Consider the following 19,213-nt stretch of genomic DNA (forward strand, 5'->3'; position numbering starts at 1 on the left):
AGATTCTCTGGCCCCGCCGCCACCTGTTCTGATTTGCTGGATCTGGATGTGACCCAGGGATCAGCAGTTTTAAACAAGCCTTGTTTGTAAGTAACTGTAAGGCTGTTATCCTCTGAACTACCTTTTGAACCCTGCTTAGAAAACACTGAAGTAGTGGAAATCTTTTAAAAAGTAAAATTTCCAAATTGTCTTTAGCAGAATTATTTTCTAGCTAAAATAGAATGGTTGGGTGATTGTTTTGGGGTGGAATATATATTTACATGTTTTTCTAAAAGGATACTTTTCTCATTTTTTCTTTTTATAGCATATATTGTATGTTTTGTCCACAATCTAGAAGCTTCATTTTAGTTTTTTCATCTACTAATTACATGCATTAAACGCTTTATAATTGCATGTGTACTTTTATGTCCAAATGAATATATGTAGTTTTTAATGTCCAAATGAATACATATAGTTCAAAAATGAAAAATTTGTGCATATTCAAAGTAGCATTGTGCCAAAGAATCCTCAAAAGTGGATACAGTGGTATTTTCTAATATAGTGTTGGACCATATTATAGATGGTCTTTTAATCTGTACCATGTTTAAATATACATTATCTCATTTATTGGATCTGTCTCTCAGAAGTGGGGCAATTGAGGTAACTGAAGTTCAAAAAGCTTACATGACTAATATCACACTTGCTAAATGAACAAGATTAAATTGGAGCCCTGGTAGGCCCCTTTTTCTTCTGTACACTACATCTCAATATGCCAGCTTCTTTAGGGTATCAAAATAAAGCAGAGGGAGTCCCAGGAAAATAAAGTGGAACTTAGTTATTTCACTTCTTTTACATATACTGAATTAAGAGGAAAAAAAATGTCCAGTAAAGCATAAAGCGAGAAGTACATTTTTAAAAAAAATATCTCCATTTATAAGAAATCATTTACGGAGAGGTGTATATTGAATGTGTCTCCTTATAATGAAAGCAAAGGTTATTTTTAAGCCTATAAAATCATAGGCATTTGTATATCTCTTACCCCATTTTCTTTTTTTAAAAAGATTTTATTCAGTTGAGAGAGCACAAGTAGGGGGAGGGGCAGAGGGACGTGGGGGGATTGATCCCAGGATTCAGAGATCATGACTTGAGCCAAAGTCAGACCTTAATCAATTGAGCCACCCGGATGCCCCTCATACCCCATTTTCTTTTTCTTTCTTTTTTTTTAAATTTATTCATGAAAGACACACACAGGCAGAGACACAGGCAGAGGTAGAAGCAGGCTCCATGCCCAGAGCCTGATGTGGGACTCAATGGGGTCTCCAGGATCACACCCTGGGCCAAAGGCAGGTGCCAAACCGCTTAGCCACCCAGGGATCCCCCATACCCATTTTCTTATAAATTAAATGCAAATACTCTTTGTAGTCTGGAAAGCACTACTAACAAAAGACATAGTACATACTTGATGTGACAAGTTAATCTTCCTGTAAAGAAGTAATTTTAGTCAGATGTATTTTTAAGTCTTTCTAAATGCATCTGAGGTGGCATGAAATCAGAGAATACAGAGTCCCCCCATTCCTAATGGAAAAGACAGGTCTTGAGACTCAAATAGGGCCAGTACCCTGAGGATTTTCCCCCAGTCCTGAAGACCTTGACTTTATGCTGTGATAACTCCTTGGTGTGGAATGGACAAGAAATAAAGGCTCTGTGTGCCCAAAGAGAGGAAACTAGAAGGAGATCCACGGTAAAGCTTGAACTCCAAAGAGCTACATCCTCAATATGAGAGATGAATCCTACCAGGAATAAGGGAAAAGTAAGAAAGTTGCTAGGGAAGGGGGAAACAACTCCCTTGAGAATCTATAACCACAAGCCAGCTCTTATAAAAGTTTGCCAGCCATATTCATGCCACCTATGCTGGGAAAAACTTCAAGTGAGAAATTTAATTTATGGCAGACCCAGGTGCATGCCCCTAGTTTACTGGTAAAAGCAAATATCCATCCCCTCTGGAGGAATTTATTTTTAACCCAGGTCTAAAGAATTCTTGAAGGTATAGGGCCAAGGATAATAAGCAGCTAATAGTTAAAAATCACAAAACACAAGGCATCATGAATGGGGTACTGGAAATATAGACTATGGAAAAAGATCTGTGATGATCTTAGATTCTGAAAATAGCAGACTTAATTTAAACACATTAAACATAGTGAATTTAAATACAAAGGAGTGGAGGACAGAGAGACCCTGACCTGAAAGTAAGAAAAAGGAACACGAAATTTTATTTTATTTTATTTTATTTTTTTGGAACACGAGATTTTTAAAGAACTATAAAAAAGATTAAAACATAATGTGATGAGATTTCTAGAGATGAAATTAAAAACTCAATGGATGGATTAAATAGGTGATTATATCCAGCAGGAGAAATGACTACTGAATCAGACAACCATTTTAAGTCTTTTCTTTTTCTTAGCTTCATACTTCACTAACGAAATTAGAGTAATCAACATAATCCTTTGTGTTTATCTATTAGTCTCTATACCCACACATCTGGACTTCCAGTGGGTTATCATAGATGAACTGTGAACTCTTATCAGAGGCCAATCCCTCTCTCTTGTATATTAGGTCCCATTCCTTGTTTCAAGGACATGGCTCCAGCAAATCTTCCCTTTTGGTCCTGGATCATTTTCTTTTCTTTTTTTTTTTTTTTTTTTAAGATTTTATTTATTTATTCATGAGAGACATATAGAGAGAGGCAGAGACATAGGCAGAGGGAGAAGCAGGCTCCATGCAGGGAGCCCAATGTGGGACTTGATCCCTGGACTCTGGGATCACGCCCTAAGCCAAAGGCAGACGCTCAACCGCCAAGCTACCCAAGTGCCCCTGGATCATTAATTTTTCTGGTTGAACAGTTTGATAGACTGTTACTGTCATCCTAAAACATACCATTAATTCTATTTTAGAGTTCTCTCTTGACCTGCCCATCTCTTCTGGCTCTGCTCCATTTTTCTGATCTCCTCTATAGAAAAACTACTCAAAGGAATTATCTTTATTCTTCCTCTTCTGTTCAGTTCTCTAGCCTACTCCAGTCAGACTCTTGCCCCTACCACTCCTCAGAAGCTGCACATGTCAAGCTGCACATGTCAAACAAAATCGTTTGTTTTTAACCTTAGCTTTACCTTTAGACAGCATTTTTTCCCACAGTTCATCACATACTCTCCTTGTAATACTTTTTTCTTTGGGCTGCCAGGATGCTCTATTTTTCTGAGTTTCATCCTGTTTCTCAGGTTAGTCTATCCTTTGGTTGTTTCCTCCTCTGCTCCTGACCACTAGTTATTTGAACCTCAGGATTCAGATCCATACTCTTTCTCCTCTGAGTTATTTCCTTTGGTCTCTTGGCTTTATACACCACCTACATAACTGACTCTCAAAATCTCCAGACCAGGATTCTCAGCTTTAGATCTGGATATGCAACTACCTTTGCCTCATCTCCACTAACATGATTGTAAGTATCTCAAATCGGATGTGTCAGGAACCAAGTTCCCAATCTTTTTCCTCACATCTGCTTTTCCCAGTCTTCTCCCCCTTAAACATATGCTGCAGCCAAACTGGCTTCCTTGTTCCTCAAACATGGCAAATATGTTCTTGCCTAAGGGCCTTTGGACTAGCAGTTTTCCCTACCTAGCATACTCTTTTCGTGTATTAATTGGTTCACTTGTTCACTTTCTTAGGTTTCTGCTGTGTCACCTTATCTAACATGTCCACTTATCTAAGTTGTAGCCTTCCCTGACCGTACAATGTGAAAGAGAAACCCTCCATCCTCATCTTGTACTCCATATTCTTTTACCTTCTGCTTAAAACTCACTAGTGGTTTCCTGTCTAAATCTGTAAGGTATAATACAAAAATGTATTTGGTCTTTGTCTCCTCTTCCTAGCCTAGAGCTCCTAAAACCCTTGGCATTGCCAGAGTAATAGGGATGCCGTTTGTTAATCGTAACAAGCCCCTTTCAGTCACACCTGTTGATGCTAGTGAAGTGAATTAGTTGGGAACTCCCTAGATCACTCAGGGTGGGACTGGTTGTCAGACAAACCAAGTGATTGGAGGATTGGAACTTTGAGCCCCACCCATGACCACTGAAATGGGGAGAGGGATGCTAGACATTGAGCTCTGTAAAAGCACTTAAAACAAGATTGATGAGTTTCCAGGTGGGTGAATACAGACGCTTGCTGGGAGGGTGGCTCAGAGCCATGGAAGGTGCACTTGCTCCTTGGAATTTCTCCCTATGTGCCTGTCTATTCTGTTTGGCACTTCTGAGTTGTATCCTTTACAATAAACCAGTAAAGTGTTTCCCTGGTTCTATAAGCCATTGCAAATTATTGAACTTGCGAAGAGTCATGGGAACCCCCACTTTATAGCTGGTCAGTCAGAAGTATAGGTGACTAGGAACTTGGGACTAATATATAAGGTGGGGACAGTCCTGTGTGACTGAGCCCTTAATCAATGGGGGTCTGCTCTAACTCCAGGTAGTATCAAAACTGAATTGGGCACCCAGTTGGTATTGGAGAGTTTGAGAATTGATTGGTGTAAGAAAACCCCAAGTTCCAGTAAAGCCAAAGTCTTACAGTGGTCTCCTGCTTCTCCTTTTCACCTACTATATCATCCTCCTTATTGGTCCTCAGAAACTTTGGACAGCTGACTGCCTTGGGGCATTTATATTTTGTGTTCCCAAGCCTGGAATGCTTTCCCCCTTTCTCTTAAATTGCATGGTTTGTTCCTTTTCATCCTTCAAGCATTGCCAAAATTTCCACTGAGACCTTTTGTAACTCTGCTTTTTAAAATAGTAGCAGCTCAGTCCTGCAATGCTTGTCTCCATTCTTATTACTTTATTAATATCTGACAGATTTTGTACTTGACTGGTGTTTTTTTTTCTTTTCTATGAAAATGTAAATTCATGGAGGGTAGAGATTTTTGTCTTTCTCTCTCTTTTCTTTTCTTTTTTCTTTCTTTTCTTTAATTTTCTTTTCTTTTTTTTCTTTCTTCTACTTCTGCACTTCCAGCACTTAAAACAGTCCAAGGCTTATGTTAGGTAGATCTTCAAATATGTTGAATGAATGAATAAATATATTAATGGAATATATCTAAATATACATGGGTATAAGTAAATATATGAATATAAATATGTGAATGGAATAAATAAATGAATGGAAAATAAAAGCAAATTAATTATTCAGAATGAAGCTGAAATAACAGGATAGTAAATTTTAAAGAAAACTTAAGAGACATAGTCTAATATAGTATGTCTGAGTGGAGCTCCAGAAGAATGAAATAGGATAGGAAAAAGTATTGATTCCTGCATGTCAATATGAAAAAGACAACCCAGTAGAAAAGTGAAAAAAAAGAAAGACCTAAACAGGTATTTCATGAAAAAAGAAATATGAATGTCTTATAGAACATAAAACATTATACTTCATTAGTACAAAAATCAGATACCCTTTCATGCAGACTGGATTGGCAAAAATTTTAAAAATATCAGGTGTTGGTAAGGATATGACTCAGTAGTAGCTTTTGTCTGCTGTTGGTAGGATTGGGATTTGGCATACCTATTTTTTTTTTAAATTTTATTTATTCATGAGACACACACACACACACACACACACACACACACAGAGGGGCAGAGACACAAGCAGAGGGAGAAGCAGGCTCCATGCAGGGAGCCCGCCCTACGTGGGACTCGATCCTGGGTCTCCAGGATCATGCCCTGGGCTGAAGGCTGTGCTGAACTGCTGAGCCACCCGGGCTGCCTTGGTATACCTGTTTTGGAAATGAGCTATAGTAATTCCATTTGTAAGCATGTAAGCTAGAGAAAAAACTCTTACACATTTAGAGAGAGATAATGAAAATATGTTTGTGTAGCAGCATTATTCTTTAGCTTAATCTGGAAACAACCTAAGTATGGATTGCATTAATTTCCTATTACTGTTCTAACAAATTACCACAAATTTAGGGCTCAAAACAGTACAAATTTATGATCACATAGTGCTATAGGATGGAAGCCTGAAAATGGGTTTTAACAGGGATAAAATCAAGGTCAACAAGGCTGCATTTCTTGTGGAGGCTCTAGGGGAGAATCATTCCTTGCCTTTTCCAAGCTTTGAGAGGTTGCTGTGTTCCTGGCATATGTCCTCTTCCACTATCTTAAAAGCCAGGAATGTAGCATCTTTCAGTCTGACTCTGACACTCTTGTCTTCCTCTTACAAGGATCTTAGTATTGAGTCCACTTAAATAATCCAGTATAATCTCACCATCTCAAGATCCTTAATCACATCTAGAATCCCTTTTGCTGTGTACAATAACATATATATTCACAAGCTTCAGGAATTAGGACATGGATATCTTTGGGGGACATTATTCTGCCTACCTTACAGGTCAACAATATAACAAATACGTTGTGATATTTTCGTGGAGTGTAACATTTACGGCAGGGAAAATGAATGAGGATAAAATTCATTATGGTGGGTAGCTGTCAAAATAAAATATTAGCAAAAACACCTCACAATATAATTCACACATTAGAAGCCATTAATATTAAAGTACAAAACCAGGGATCCCTGGGTGGCGCAGTGGTTTGGCGCCTGACTTTGGCCCAAGGCGCGATCCTGGAGACTCGGGATCGAGTCCCACGTCGGGCTCCCGGTGCATGGAGCCTGCTTCTCCCCTGCCTATGTCTCTGCCTCTCTCTCTCTCTCTGTGACTATCATAAAAATAATAATAATAAAATAAAGTACAAAACCAAAAAATCCTCTATATTGTTCAGGGATATATCCTATGTGGTGAAATTGCAAAGAAAAGTAAAGAAATTAACAAAAATAAGGTATTTTAGCTTCAGGGGGAGGGAGATGGCCGTAATTAGAACGGGACTTAAAAGATAATATTTCGATATATTTTTAAAATTTTATTTATTTCAGAGAGAGAGGTTGGGGGTGCGGGGAGAGGGACAGAAACAGGATCTCTGCTGAGTGTGGAGCCCAACTGGGCAGTTTGAGGCTCAATCTCAGGACCCTGAGATCATGACTGGAGCTGAAACCAAGAGTCAGACGTTCAGCTGACTAAGTCACTCAGGCACCCCTCTATTTCTGTTTTTTTAAATTTTGGTGATATGAAGGTTTTTTTTTTTTTAATTTTTATTTATTTATGATAGAGAGAGAGAGAGAGGCAGAGACATAGGCAGAGGGAGAAGCAGGCTCCATGCACCGGGAACCCAATGTGGGATTCGATCCCGGGTCTCTAGGATCACGCCCTGGGCCAAAGGCAGGCGCCAAACCGCTGCACCACCCAGGGATCCCCGATATGAAGGTTTTTGTCATAGTAGTTGTCTTTAAGAGTTAGAAATAAGTACATGATAATTTTGTATACCCTACCCCAACCCCTACCACAATTAAAATATTTTTATTTTTATTATTATTATTTTTTTAAAAAATATTTTTAAAAACCCAAAATATGGAGGTTTACTAAAAAGGAACAATTTAAGAAAAATTTGTAAGAAGGAGCAATCACTGGATCAAATATTTTTAAAACCTAGGAAGTTGCTGGTTGCTATTTTTCTGCCCCCCTCCCCCGCAATTACTTAGACTTTGAAGTTTTATAAATAGTGAGCTAAAGAAATGGAATGAAATTCAGTAGAATTAGTGACAGGATCTTAGTAAGTAGAATAGTAAAGCATCTGGAAGCCAAAATTGTTAATGATCCTTTGTTCTTTAAAGATAATATACCTCTGACTCTTTATATGTTGTGGGGAGTTTGGAGACGCATTTGCATTCCTAGGGGAAAAGCAGGAGAAAGAAAGGACTGGGAAGTTCTGGTTTCCATTTTCTAATCATCTTTGCATAGATTCCTCCAGTGGATCACATGAATGATCTTTAACAGCCTGGGTCCCACTTTTGTTTTTAAATTTAAATTTTAATGGAGATAATTATAGGTTCCATGCCTTTGTAAGAAATAATACAAAGAAATGTCACCTACACTGAATCTAGTTTTCTCCAGTGGTTACATTTTGCAAGTATACGAGGCAATATTATCACTAGAACATTGACATTGATGCAGTCTGCTGATCTTACGCAGATTCCCCCTTGTCTCACTTGTGTATGTATGTATTCTGTTCACTTTTATCACGTTTAGGATCATGTATCCATCATCATCAAGATACTGAACAATTTCATTACCACAAGACTCCTTCTTCTTGCCCTTTCCTAAGAATTTAACTTTATTTATTTATATTTTTAGAGAGGGAAAGGGAAGAGAGAGAGAGAGAGAGAGAGAGAGAAAGAGAGTCTCAACAGCTCCCTGCTGAGTGTGTGTGTGTGTGTGGGGCACTCAATCTCACAACCCTGAGATCATGACCTGAGGTAATCCAAGAGTCAGAAGCTCAACTGACTGAGCCACCTGGGTGCTCCTCCTCTTGCACTTTTTATAACCACATTTACCTCCTTTCTGTCCTACTCCTTTACTCCAACTCCTATCCCTACGCTAGTCCTGAAACCCTGGCAACCAATAATCTGTTTTCCATTTCAAAGATGTTGTATAAGTGAACTCACATAGTACATAACCTTTTGGGGTTGGCTTTTTTTCACTCAGTCTGGTTCCCTGAAGATTCATCCAAGATGTGGATGTCAGTGAGTCCCATTTTTAAATTTAGCTGAAGACTGTTTTGTGGAAGTTTTGGATTCTGAACACATTTTGTAAATACCAATTTCTGTTCAGTTAATGTATACTTCGAGTAGTGGATAAAGCATGTATTTTTTAAGCGCAATTGACTTGGGATTAAGTCTCATTTCTACTTTAGAAAAATTATTTTAACCATGCTAAGCCTTAATTTTCTTACGTGTAAAATGAGGATAATAACACCTATTTCATAGAATATTTAAAGAATAAATGTGGTAACATGTAATGTTCTTAGCACTGTGCCTGTCACGTAAGTGTTCCATAACTGGCAGTAGGAAAGAAAGATAGAGTTACTACAGCAGTATTATTACAGTTTATGACTTTTAGGTTAGTTTTGGAAGAAATTGCTTTAGCATTCTAACTATTTCTTGGATTTTATGTATGTTTGGGGAAAGGAAGGAACATTCATACATTTCTCTAGTCACTAAATAATAATACTTAGCTCTTCAGAATAAGTATATCTGATCTTCTATTGTTTTTTACTTAATTCGCCATCGTCCAAAGTAAATGATTGCTTTAATGTTATATATATATATATGTATATATATATATACACATACATATATGTATATGTATGTTTTAATATTTTATTTATTTGAAAGAGAGAACAAATGAGAGAGAGGGAGAGGGAGATGCAGACTACTTGCTGAGCAGGGAGCCCAACTTGGGGATCTGTCCCAGGACCTTGGGATCACGACCATAGCTAAAGGCAAATGCTTAACCAACTGAGCCACCCAGACACCCCTTTAATGTTATGTAACTTAATCAGCAATCATTACCTTGAATGAATAAATTATCTTTTTATATAATAGTACAGACTTGTTAAGGTTGAGATGCTCATAATTCACATATTTTAAATTATATATGTAATATTTTATATACATATTTATTTATTATACATATATTTATATTACGTATATATTTACATATATATTTTCCCCCTAGGTCACCGGAGTCCTGGATGATTGCTTGTGTGATATTGATAGCATTGATAACTTTAACACCTTCAAAATCTTCCCCAAAATAAAAAAGTTGCAAGAGCGAGACTACTTCCGTTACTACAAGGTATAGTTATAATTTTTGATTCCATTAGTAGCAAAGTTTTTTACATAGCCGTCTACAGATGTGACTTTTATGACCCTATTGAGAGCCCATTTTGACTCTTCTCAGCATCCTCTGTGTTTTTTATCATTGGAATATATCAGGTGTTGTGGTGAAACCTGATCATCTTTTTGAACACTAAGAATCTGAACCTTCCTATGTTTGGGAAATTCGTCATCTTTCAGTTTTGTTTTTGAGGCAGAGACTCCACAGAAATTAAAAATGCCACAGACTTATTTGTCAGCCTTTCTTGTAACTTAGGCTCTGCTATCTACACACCTACCCAAGCTCTATGTTGTGCTGATGGCAGTGTCCTGTGTTAGTACTGTTAGCAGTGCTAAGTACCACAGCAGCAGACACTTCCTGTAGCTCACTGGAAGGGCTGCCAAACGAGGCTGAGGGTACGAGCGGAGCACCATTCATAGTAATGCTGCAGAATTGGTTCTTAAATCTAGCAGTCTACTCAGTTTACAAAATAACCAATGATGGTTTAAAGGTAGCAGCAATAAGGCAGTTTTCAAAAAGAACAATATTTAAATTTAAGAACAATGTTTTAAAAGCTGCTGTTATGCTTTGCTGGGCTCTTGTTCTCAGTATTCAGTTGGGTTTATAATGTTTTTGATTTTCATTTTTTAGTTCATTTTTAAATTGACAATGATTTTCTTTTTTAATCCTGTTTCTATGTAGCTATCTTAATCTTTAAATACTTCTGAGGATAAAAAAAATTGGAGCAGGAACTAATAGCCATTCGTTTTATGGTACCACCAAAATTTTGGCTCAGTTAGCTATTTCCCATATTTTTGCAACACTTTATACAGGTGTCAAATTTCTAGGAGAAATTTCTCCCAAATTTATGGAATAACACTTATATAGGTGTGTAATTGGTCTAATTGACCAAAAGACGGAAAGACACTTTGGTTAACAATCCTCTTTGCATAAATATAAAGGTAGTGATTGTTTCTCAAAGGAATATTAGTGGGCGTTGTAGAAGAAGGGAAAAATGAAAATTGGATAGGCAAAAATAACAGTGTTTTAAGAAAACATTCTAACCCATTTAACAAAATTACTCCGTATATAGTGGGAATGTCCTCATACTTTCCCAAGGGAGGATAATGCAATGATCTAGTTAATGCATTTGTCTCTAAGTCAAGGATATTCAGATGATTTCTACTCCTTTTCTAGTTTTGCCAACCTATGAATTAAGTAAAAAAGCTGTTTAACCAGCACTGGCACAATAGTGGCAGAAAAAGAAAGCTAAGACAACAGGTGAGTTTTAAACATGTGCATACATACTTATGATTGAGCAAGCAAGGATACACAGGTAGAAGCAACAGTCTACCCCTGCCAATTACTCAGTCAGCTGCTGTAGTTGGTATTTACAATTTCTTTTACTATCCATTCCATTCCTTTATTCACCAAATGTTTATTGAATGATTACTTTGTAGTAGGCTCTATTCTAAGTGCTGTGGATACAGTAGTGAATAACACAAAGGCTCTTACTTCGTGACACTTTTATTCTGATTAGGAAGGCAAACAATAAACAACAAAATATAATTTCATATGGTTATAAGGGAAGTGCTATGGAGAAAAATAAACTAGGAGATAGAGTAATGGGGTAGGGGAAGGTAGGTAGCTTTATTTTTAAAGAAGATGATCAGGAGAAGGTATTATAATACTGTGCCATTTGAGTAAATGTGAAAGCCATGAAAAGACATGGGGAGAGAACATTCCAGGGAAGGGGAGTAGAACTGCAGGTATAAAGGTATTGAATGCAGATATAAAGGTTAAGAGTGTTTGAGGAATAAGAAGACTGGTATAACTGGAGCAAAGTGAGTGAGACATGGAGAGTTGGAAAGGTAGATAGGAGCCAAATTAAAACAAAATTAGAGGGCCTTATGCAGCGCATAAGGATGTTGAATTTTAGTGTAAGTATGGTAAGCTTTTGGAGGGATTTGTACAAAATAGACGGTCAGTATGAGACAGGAAATAGAGAAACCATGTAGGAGGTTTTTGCATGAGATCAGATGGAAGGTGATAGGGGTTTGGAATAGGGCAGTAGAATTGGAAGAGGTGAAAAGTGAGCAAATGAGCATCGTATGTAAGATATAACACCAACAAACTTGTCTGATGGAGTGAATGTAAGCTGTGAGAGTAGACATGAAATCAAAGATGATGCAGAGTTTTGAGCAAAGAAGTATGTATTGACAAGTTAATCTTTTTCTAAGAATGCAAGGACAAGGCTTTTAAGTTTTCAACACAATTCAACATACATTCCTGATGTTTAAAAAATTTAATAGGAATGATAAATACTTCCTTAACATTATCATTTTAATCCTAAAGTTAGCGTTGCCAACATCTTGCTTGTTGGGAAATAGTGGAGGAATTCTCCTTAGGTGAGGGACCAAGACATGGGTACACATTATCTTCTTGTATACCAAACAAGAAAAGGCAACTAGAGGCATAAACATTTTTGAAGAATAAGTAAAACTATCTCCACTTATAAAAATGACAGAAGAATACTAGAAAACCCAAATAATAAAATGAACAAAAATGATAAATGCATTAAGGCAGAAGGTTATAAACTTAACATACAAAAATCCATATCTTCATAAATAATAAGAAGATAGGACAGAAAAGAAATCCCCATTTATCTTAGCAATGAAAAAAAGATGAAATCTATAGGAATAAATGAATCAATAAATGTGCACAACCTAGGGGAGGAAAACTTCAAAACACTACTGTGAGACACGTCAGCTTCAAGAAATGGACTAATGTTTTTGTAGCATAAAGATAAGATGTTCATTCTCTCCACATTAATGTATAAATTTAATGTGATCCTAATAAAAGTATCAATAGTTTTTTCCCCAGAGCTGGACAAGTTGTCACAGCTTAAATTCTCTGGGAAGCAGATTACGAGACTGTGGCTTGTGGGCAAGAGATTAATTAGAGACTGCTTGTGGAACCAACAGCTCAGGAAGTGAAAAGAGCAGAGGCAGAGGTAAAGCTCTGAGTCAGCCTCTGTGGAAACTTCAGGCGACCCTTTGGGAGTCCTGCAGATGGGATGGCCCTCCAGAGCTGTGCTCACTTTTGGGAGAAGTCTGGGCCTTTGCAACCCTATGTCAGTCATTTGATGAAGGCCACCGTTGGAAGGGGTGGTGTGACCTTGGGCAAAGTGGCTATCTTCACCTGAGTTTGCCTGCCTCATTCCAGAATTTCAGAAGCTAACGTTTCCAGGAGCTGGGGTAATAAACTCTTTATTCTTCCAGGTGGTGATGTGGCTCAGTTGGTTAATCATCTGAATCTTGATTTCAGCTCAGGTCATGATCTCAGGGTTGTGAGTTGCTATTTACTGAGATGGCAATAAGAAGGTCCTATGGAGATATCAAAGAGGTGTTGGACATAAAAGCCAGGAGCTCAAGGAACCTGCAGTTCCCAAACAAACATCCTGATCCCTCTGCCTGGAAATCTCCTTCTCTAGGAAACTTCTAGTCCTACCCATTTTACACGTTACCAAAAGGAAGCCTTCCCTGACAACCCATAGTCAGAGTTGACCACTCTCTCCTCCTGTTGCCAGTCTCTACATATTTTTGCCTCTTCCCCTATAATGTAGACGTTATTTATTTCATTTTATGCCTATTTATTGAGATGTCTATTTTTAAAAAAGATTTTGTTTATTTATTCATGAGAGACACATACACAGAGTGACAGAGAGTGGCAGAGGGAGAAGCAGTCTTCCCCAGGGAGCCTGATGTGGGACTCGATCCCAGGACCTTGCGATCTTGACCTGAGCTGAAGGCAGATGCTCAACCACTGAGCCATCCAAGCATCCAGGGATGTCTATTTTTTTTTTTTTTTTTTAGAGAGTATGAATGTGTGTGCCAGAGGGGGAGGGGCAAAAGTAGAGGGAGAGAGAGAATCCCAAGCAGCCTCCACACCCAGCGTGGAGCCCAACTTGGGGCTCAATCTCACAACCCTGAGATCATGACCTGAGCTGAAATCAAGATTCAGATGATTAACCAACTGAGCCACACAGATGTCCCTATTAAGATGTCTATTATGTATGTATCCTAGACACTGGAAGTAAAATAATGAATAAGGCAAAATCTCGATCCTTACAGTGGGGGATGCAGACAATAAATAAGCAAGTCAATAATATCCAGGTAGTGGTAAGTGGTAAATGTTTTATAAAGAACATAAAACAAGATGTGGGGGCACATATTGAGCACTACTTTGGAGAATCTGGTCAGGGAAGGTCTCTGCTGCGGTAGGATCTCAGAGAGTCCTGGATGAGGTGAAGGGAGTGGATTATAAGATCTGGTGCAACAGTCTGGGCAAAAAGAAGAGCCACTGTAAAGGCCCTGAGACAAAGGAGCATAGTATATTCCCAGCAAGAAGGCTGGAGGAGCGTCTTCAGAAACGAGGTCAGGGAGGTGGATGGGAAGACCAGATGAAGGCGGGCCTGGTGGGGCCTGCTGCAGAGTTGGGGTTCATTCTGAAAGTGACCAGAAGCCACAGGAAGGTTTTGAGCAGGGGTTGATCCTGTTGGAATTATATCCCAAGGAGATCATTGGAGCTGCTGTGTGGACAACAGATGGTAGTAGAAGCAGAGAAGTAGCGGTGGTCTAGGCAAGAAGGGAGTGGTAGCAATGGAGGTGGTGGGAAGAAGTGGATAATGAATTATTTACAGGAGATAGAAAAGGAGTTTTGGCTTGGGCAATCCATCTGGAAGTCTTACTGAATTATTGTCTTCCATTAAGTTCAAAATAAGAAAATCTAGAGTTTTTAACTATGGTTAATGTGTCCTGATGGTTAAAATGGTCTGCCCCTGTCCTATGTATTCCCGCATTCCCTCACTAAAAGTCAAACTGTTTTTTCCCCAGTTCTCACAACTGTTGAAGCTCTATCACTTTATCCAAATGCATGTTTTTCCAACATTCATCCGTCCTAAAATAATACTTTATCATAGGCCACCATCTACCAGCCCCATTATTCTCCATCACAAAACTGGATTTTTCCTTGTAGCAGTTACCACAATTTGTAATTAAACAAACATACAAACATAATTTCTCTTCCCTCCAGTAGACTGTCAGTTCCAGAGGGGATAGTGCTTTCTTGTGTCTCTTTTTGCCCCAGACCCTACACAATGCCAGACAGATAGTGGGTGCTCAGTACACATTTAAGTGGTGCATGCATGAGAGAACCCTAATGAGTAAGGTAACAGTAAGGTGTTGACAGACATTAGCATAAAATGCTTTCCAGGGTCTGCAGATAAGCAGTGTACTTGGACTTCTTTTGTGAAGTGTCAGAGGACTAATAAGTTATTTTTTAAAATTAATCTTACCTCTGGGTGTCTGAAAAACTGCAGTTGTTTAAAATTCTGAACTCTATAGATGCCACAGGATAGGAAGTGTTTTCTTCTTACCACCACGTCATTGGTGCCCAGAACAGTGACACTTCGAGAGTGTTGGCAGAACTGTGCTACACATTTACTAGTGTTTATCCAATCTTTCTCTCAAGGTCAATCTGAAGCGACCATGTCCTTTCTGGGCAGAAGATGGCCATTGTTCAATAAAAGACTGCCATGTGGAGCCCTGTCCAGAGGTAAAATAAGTTAAAAAAAAAATGGGGAAAACATTGTTTCCTCTTGAGCTCTTAGATAAGCATGAATTTATATTTTAGGTCAATGTCGATGGATTTAGTCTTGTCCTAAAATTCATATGCTGTCAACTCTTTTTTAACCAGATTATGGAAGATTTATTTTATATTTGTCACCTAATTGGGTTTGAAGACACTCTTGTATCCAGTGGTATTGATTGGATGTGGAAGTATAGTATGATTCTAAAGTAGATAGAAAACTGGATGCCTGTTCTAGAACTGGATCTATAATTGACTAATTCTTATTTGATGGTTTATTGAATACAAATCTTGTTTCATAAGAAAAATGGTGCTATTTGACCTTAAATTTTATATTTAGAGTGGGTAAAGTAGAGGAATTGCAGGCTTGGCATGAGGCCTTCACTTGGTCTCACATTAAAAAAAAAAAGCTCTACTTAACATTTTAGACTGTTTTTGACATCTATCATAATTAATTCTTCTTAAACAGTAATTCATTATAAGTTATGTTTTCACTTCACTTTTTGCTTTTCTTACCTAATCAATTAATCTAGTTTGTTATCCTTAAAAATGGGAAAAAAAGCCATCTTAACCAATGTCCTTTCTAAAGGGACAATTTAAAAAATTCTTTTCATTTTCCTTTAAGAATAAAATGTTTTGTTTTTAACTTTTTAGTTTGAAATAATTTCAGACCTATAAAGAAAATTGGGAGTATAATACCAACAGTCCTCATTTACTTTTTATTCAAATTCCCTAAATGTTTATCACATTTGCTTTATTATTCTCTGTATATGTTAATATTTTATGAACTATTTGGGTGTAAGTTACCAGCATCATATTTTACCCCAAATACTTGGATGTGTTTCCTTAAAAACAAGATTATTCTCTTCCTAACCATAACCTAATTAACAAAATCAGAAAATTAACGTTAATTATAATACTAGTGTCTAATCTACAGAATTTAGCTATATATTGCCAGATGACATAATAATGTGCTATATAGCTTAAAGTATTAAAATATAGTGTTATATTCATTTCATGTATACAAAATAGCGATTCGGTAGTTCCATATATTACTCAGTGCTCATCAAGATAAGTATATTCTTGATACCCTTTGTCTATTTCATCCATCCCCCCTCCTACCTCCCTTTTGGTAACCATCTGTTTGTTCTCTGTACTTAAGAGTTTGTTGTTTGGTTTGTCTCTGTCTCTCTCTTTTGTTTTGATTTTAAATTCCACATATGAGTGAAATTACGTGCTAATTATCTTTCTCTGGCTTATACTCTCTAGATCCATCCATGTTTTTGCAAATGGCAGGATTTCATTCTTTTTATGGCTGTATAATATTCCATTTATATACTACATCTTCCTTATCCGTTCATCTATTGATGGATACTTGGGCTACTTCCATGGTTTGGCAATAATGCTACTATATGGTTTATAAATAATGCTACTATAAACATAGGGGTGCATGTATCCCTTCAAATTAGTATTTTTGTATTCTTTGGGTAAATACTGAGTAGCTGGATTATAGGGTAGTTCTATTTTTAATTTTTCAACGAAGCTACATACTGTTTTCCACAGTGACTGTACCAGTTTGCATTCCCATTAAGTGCATGAGGGTTCATTTTTCTCCACATCCTCACCAATGCTTGTTCCTTGAGTTTTTCAGTTCAGTCATTCTAACACATGTGCGGTGTTAGCTCATTGTGTTTTTAACTTGCATTTCCCTGATGATGACTGATTTTTGAACATCTTTTCATGTGTCTGTTTTCCATCTGGATGTCTTCTTTGGAGAAATGTTTGTTCATATCTTCTATCCATTTTTTTTTAGTTGGATTATTTGGGATTTTTTGGTGTTGAGTTGTGTAAGTTCTTTATATAATTTTGATAGTACCCCTTTATTGGATATGTCATTTGCAATACCTTCTCCCATTCCCTAGGTTGCCTTTTAGTTTTATTGGTTGTTTCCTTTGCTGTCAGAAGCTTTTTATTTTAGTGCAGTCTCAGTAGTTTATTTTTGCTTTTGTTTTACTTGCCTCAGGAGACCTATCTAGAAAGCTACTGCTATGGTCAGTGTCAGAAAAATTACTGCCTCTGCTCTGTTCTAGGAATTTTATGGTGTTAGGTATCACATTTAGGTTCCTAAAACATTTTGAGGTTTTGCGTACAGCGTAAGAAGTCCGGTTTCAGGGATCCCTGGGTGGCGCAGCGGTTTGGCGCCTGCCTTTGGCCCAGGGCGCGATCCTGGAGACCCGGGATCGAATCCCACGTCGGGCTCCCGGTGCATGGAGCCTGCTTCTCCCTCTGCCTGTGTCTCTGCCTCTCTCTCTCTCTGTGACTATCATAAATAAATAAATTAAAAAAAAAAAATCCGGTTTCATTCTTCTGCATGTAGCAGTTTTCCAACACCCTTTTGTTGAAGAGACTTTTTCCCATTAAATATTCTTGCCTCCTTTGTCAAAGATTAATTTACAGTAGGATTGTGGATTTATTTCTATGCTTTGTATTCTGTTCTGTTGATCTGTGTGTTTATTTTTATGCCAGTACCATACTGTTTTGATTACTCCAGATTAGAAGTAATAGAACTTGAAATCTGGAATAGTGATCCATCTGGTTTTGATTTTCTTTTTTTTTTAAATTTTATTTTTATTTATTTATGATAGTCACACACACACAGAGAGAGAGAGAGAGAGAGAGGCAGAGACACAGGCAGAGGGAGAAGCAGGCTCCATGCACCGGGAGCCTGACGTGGGATTTGATCCCGGGTCTCCAGGATCGCGCCCTGGGCCAAAAGCAGGCGCTAAACTGCTGCGCCACCCAGGGATCCCTGGTTTTGATTTTCTTTTCCAAGATTGCTTTGGCTATTTGGGGTCTTTTGTGGTTCCATACAAATTTTTGGATTTGTTTTTTCTAGTTCTTTGAGAAGTGCTGTTAGTATTTTGACAGGGATTGCATTAAATGTGTAGCTTGCTTTGGGTAGTTTGGACATTTTAATATTTATGTAATCCATAAGTATGGAATATATTTCCATTTCTTTGTGTCGTCTTCAGCTTCTTTCATCAGTGTTTTATAGTTTTCATAATACAGGTTTGTCACTTCTTTGCTAAATTTATTCTTAGCTATTTTATTATTTTTGATGCAGTTATAAATGGAATTATTTTCTTAATTTCTCTTTCTGCTGCTTTCTTATTAGTGTATAGAAGTGCAACAGATTTTTGTATATTGATTTTATGTACTGAAACTTAACTGAATTCATTTTTCAGGCCTAGTAGTTTTTTGGTGGAGTCTTTATGTTTTTCTACATAGAATATCCAGTCTTCTGCAAATAGTGAAAGCTCTTCCTTACCAATTTGGTTGCATTTTATTCCTTTTTATTGTCTGACTGCTGTGGCTGGATGTCCAGTACTACGTTGAATAAAAATGATGAGAGAATAGATATGTTTGTTCTGTTCCTGACCTTAGGGGAAAAGCTGTTTTTCCCCACTGAGTATAATGTTAGCTATGGGTTTTGTATATAAGCCCTTTATTATGTTGAGGTATGTTCCCTCCAAACCTACTTTGTTGAGAGTTATTTATCGTGAATGGATGCTGTACTTTGTCAAATGGTTTTTCTGCATCTGTTGAAATGATGATATGGTTCTTTTCCTTTCTCTTATTGTATGATGTGTTGCACTGATTGATTTGCGAATATTGAACCACCTCGTAACTCAGAAATAAATCCCACTTGATCATGGTGAATGATTTTTTTTAATGGATTGTTGGACTTGGTTTGCAAGTATTTTGTTGAGGATTTTTGCATCTGTTTGTGAG

The 19,213-nt window shown here is 37.5% G+C and overlaps 1 protein-coding gene across 4 annotated transcripts in view; it reads left to right on the forward strand.

The window, feature by feature from the left end:
* ERO1B (endoplasmic reticulum oxidoreductase 1 beta) overlaps positions 1–19,213 on the forward strand; it is a 108,125-nt gene that overhangs the window by 50,025 nt on the left and 38,887 nt on the right. For all 4 annotated transcript variants that reach the window (XM_038533836.1, XM_038533834.1, XM_038533833.1 and 1 more), the window contains 2 exons: positions 9,632–9,751; positions 15,305–15,388. In XM_038533836.1, coding sequence (XP_038389764.1) covers positions 9,632–9,751; positions 15,305–15,388 — 204 coding nt within the window. The remainder of the gene's footprint in view (positions 1–9,631; positions 9,752–15,304; positions 15,389–19,213) is intronic.

Source organism: Canis lupus, chromosome 4 (genome assembly GCF_011100685.1).
Source record: "Canis lupus familiaris isolate Mischka breed German Shepherd chromosome 4, alternate assembly UU_Cfam_GSD_1.0, whole genome shotgun sequence".
NCBI lineage: Eukaryota > Metazoa > Chordata > Mammalia > Carnivora > Canidae > Canis > Canis lupus.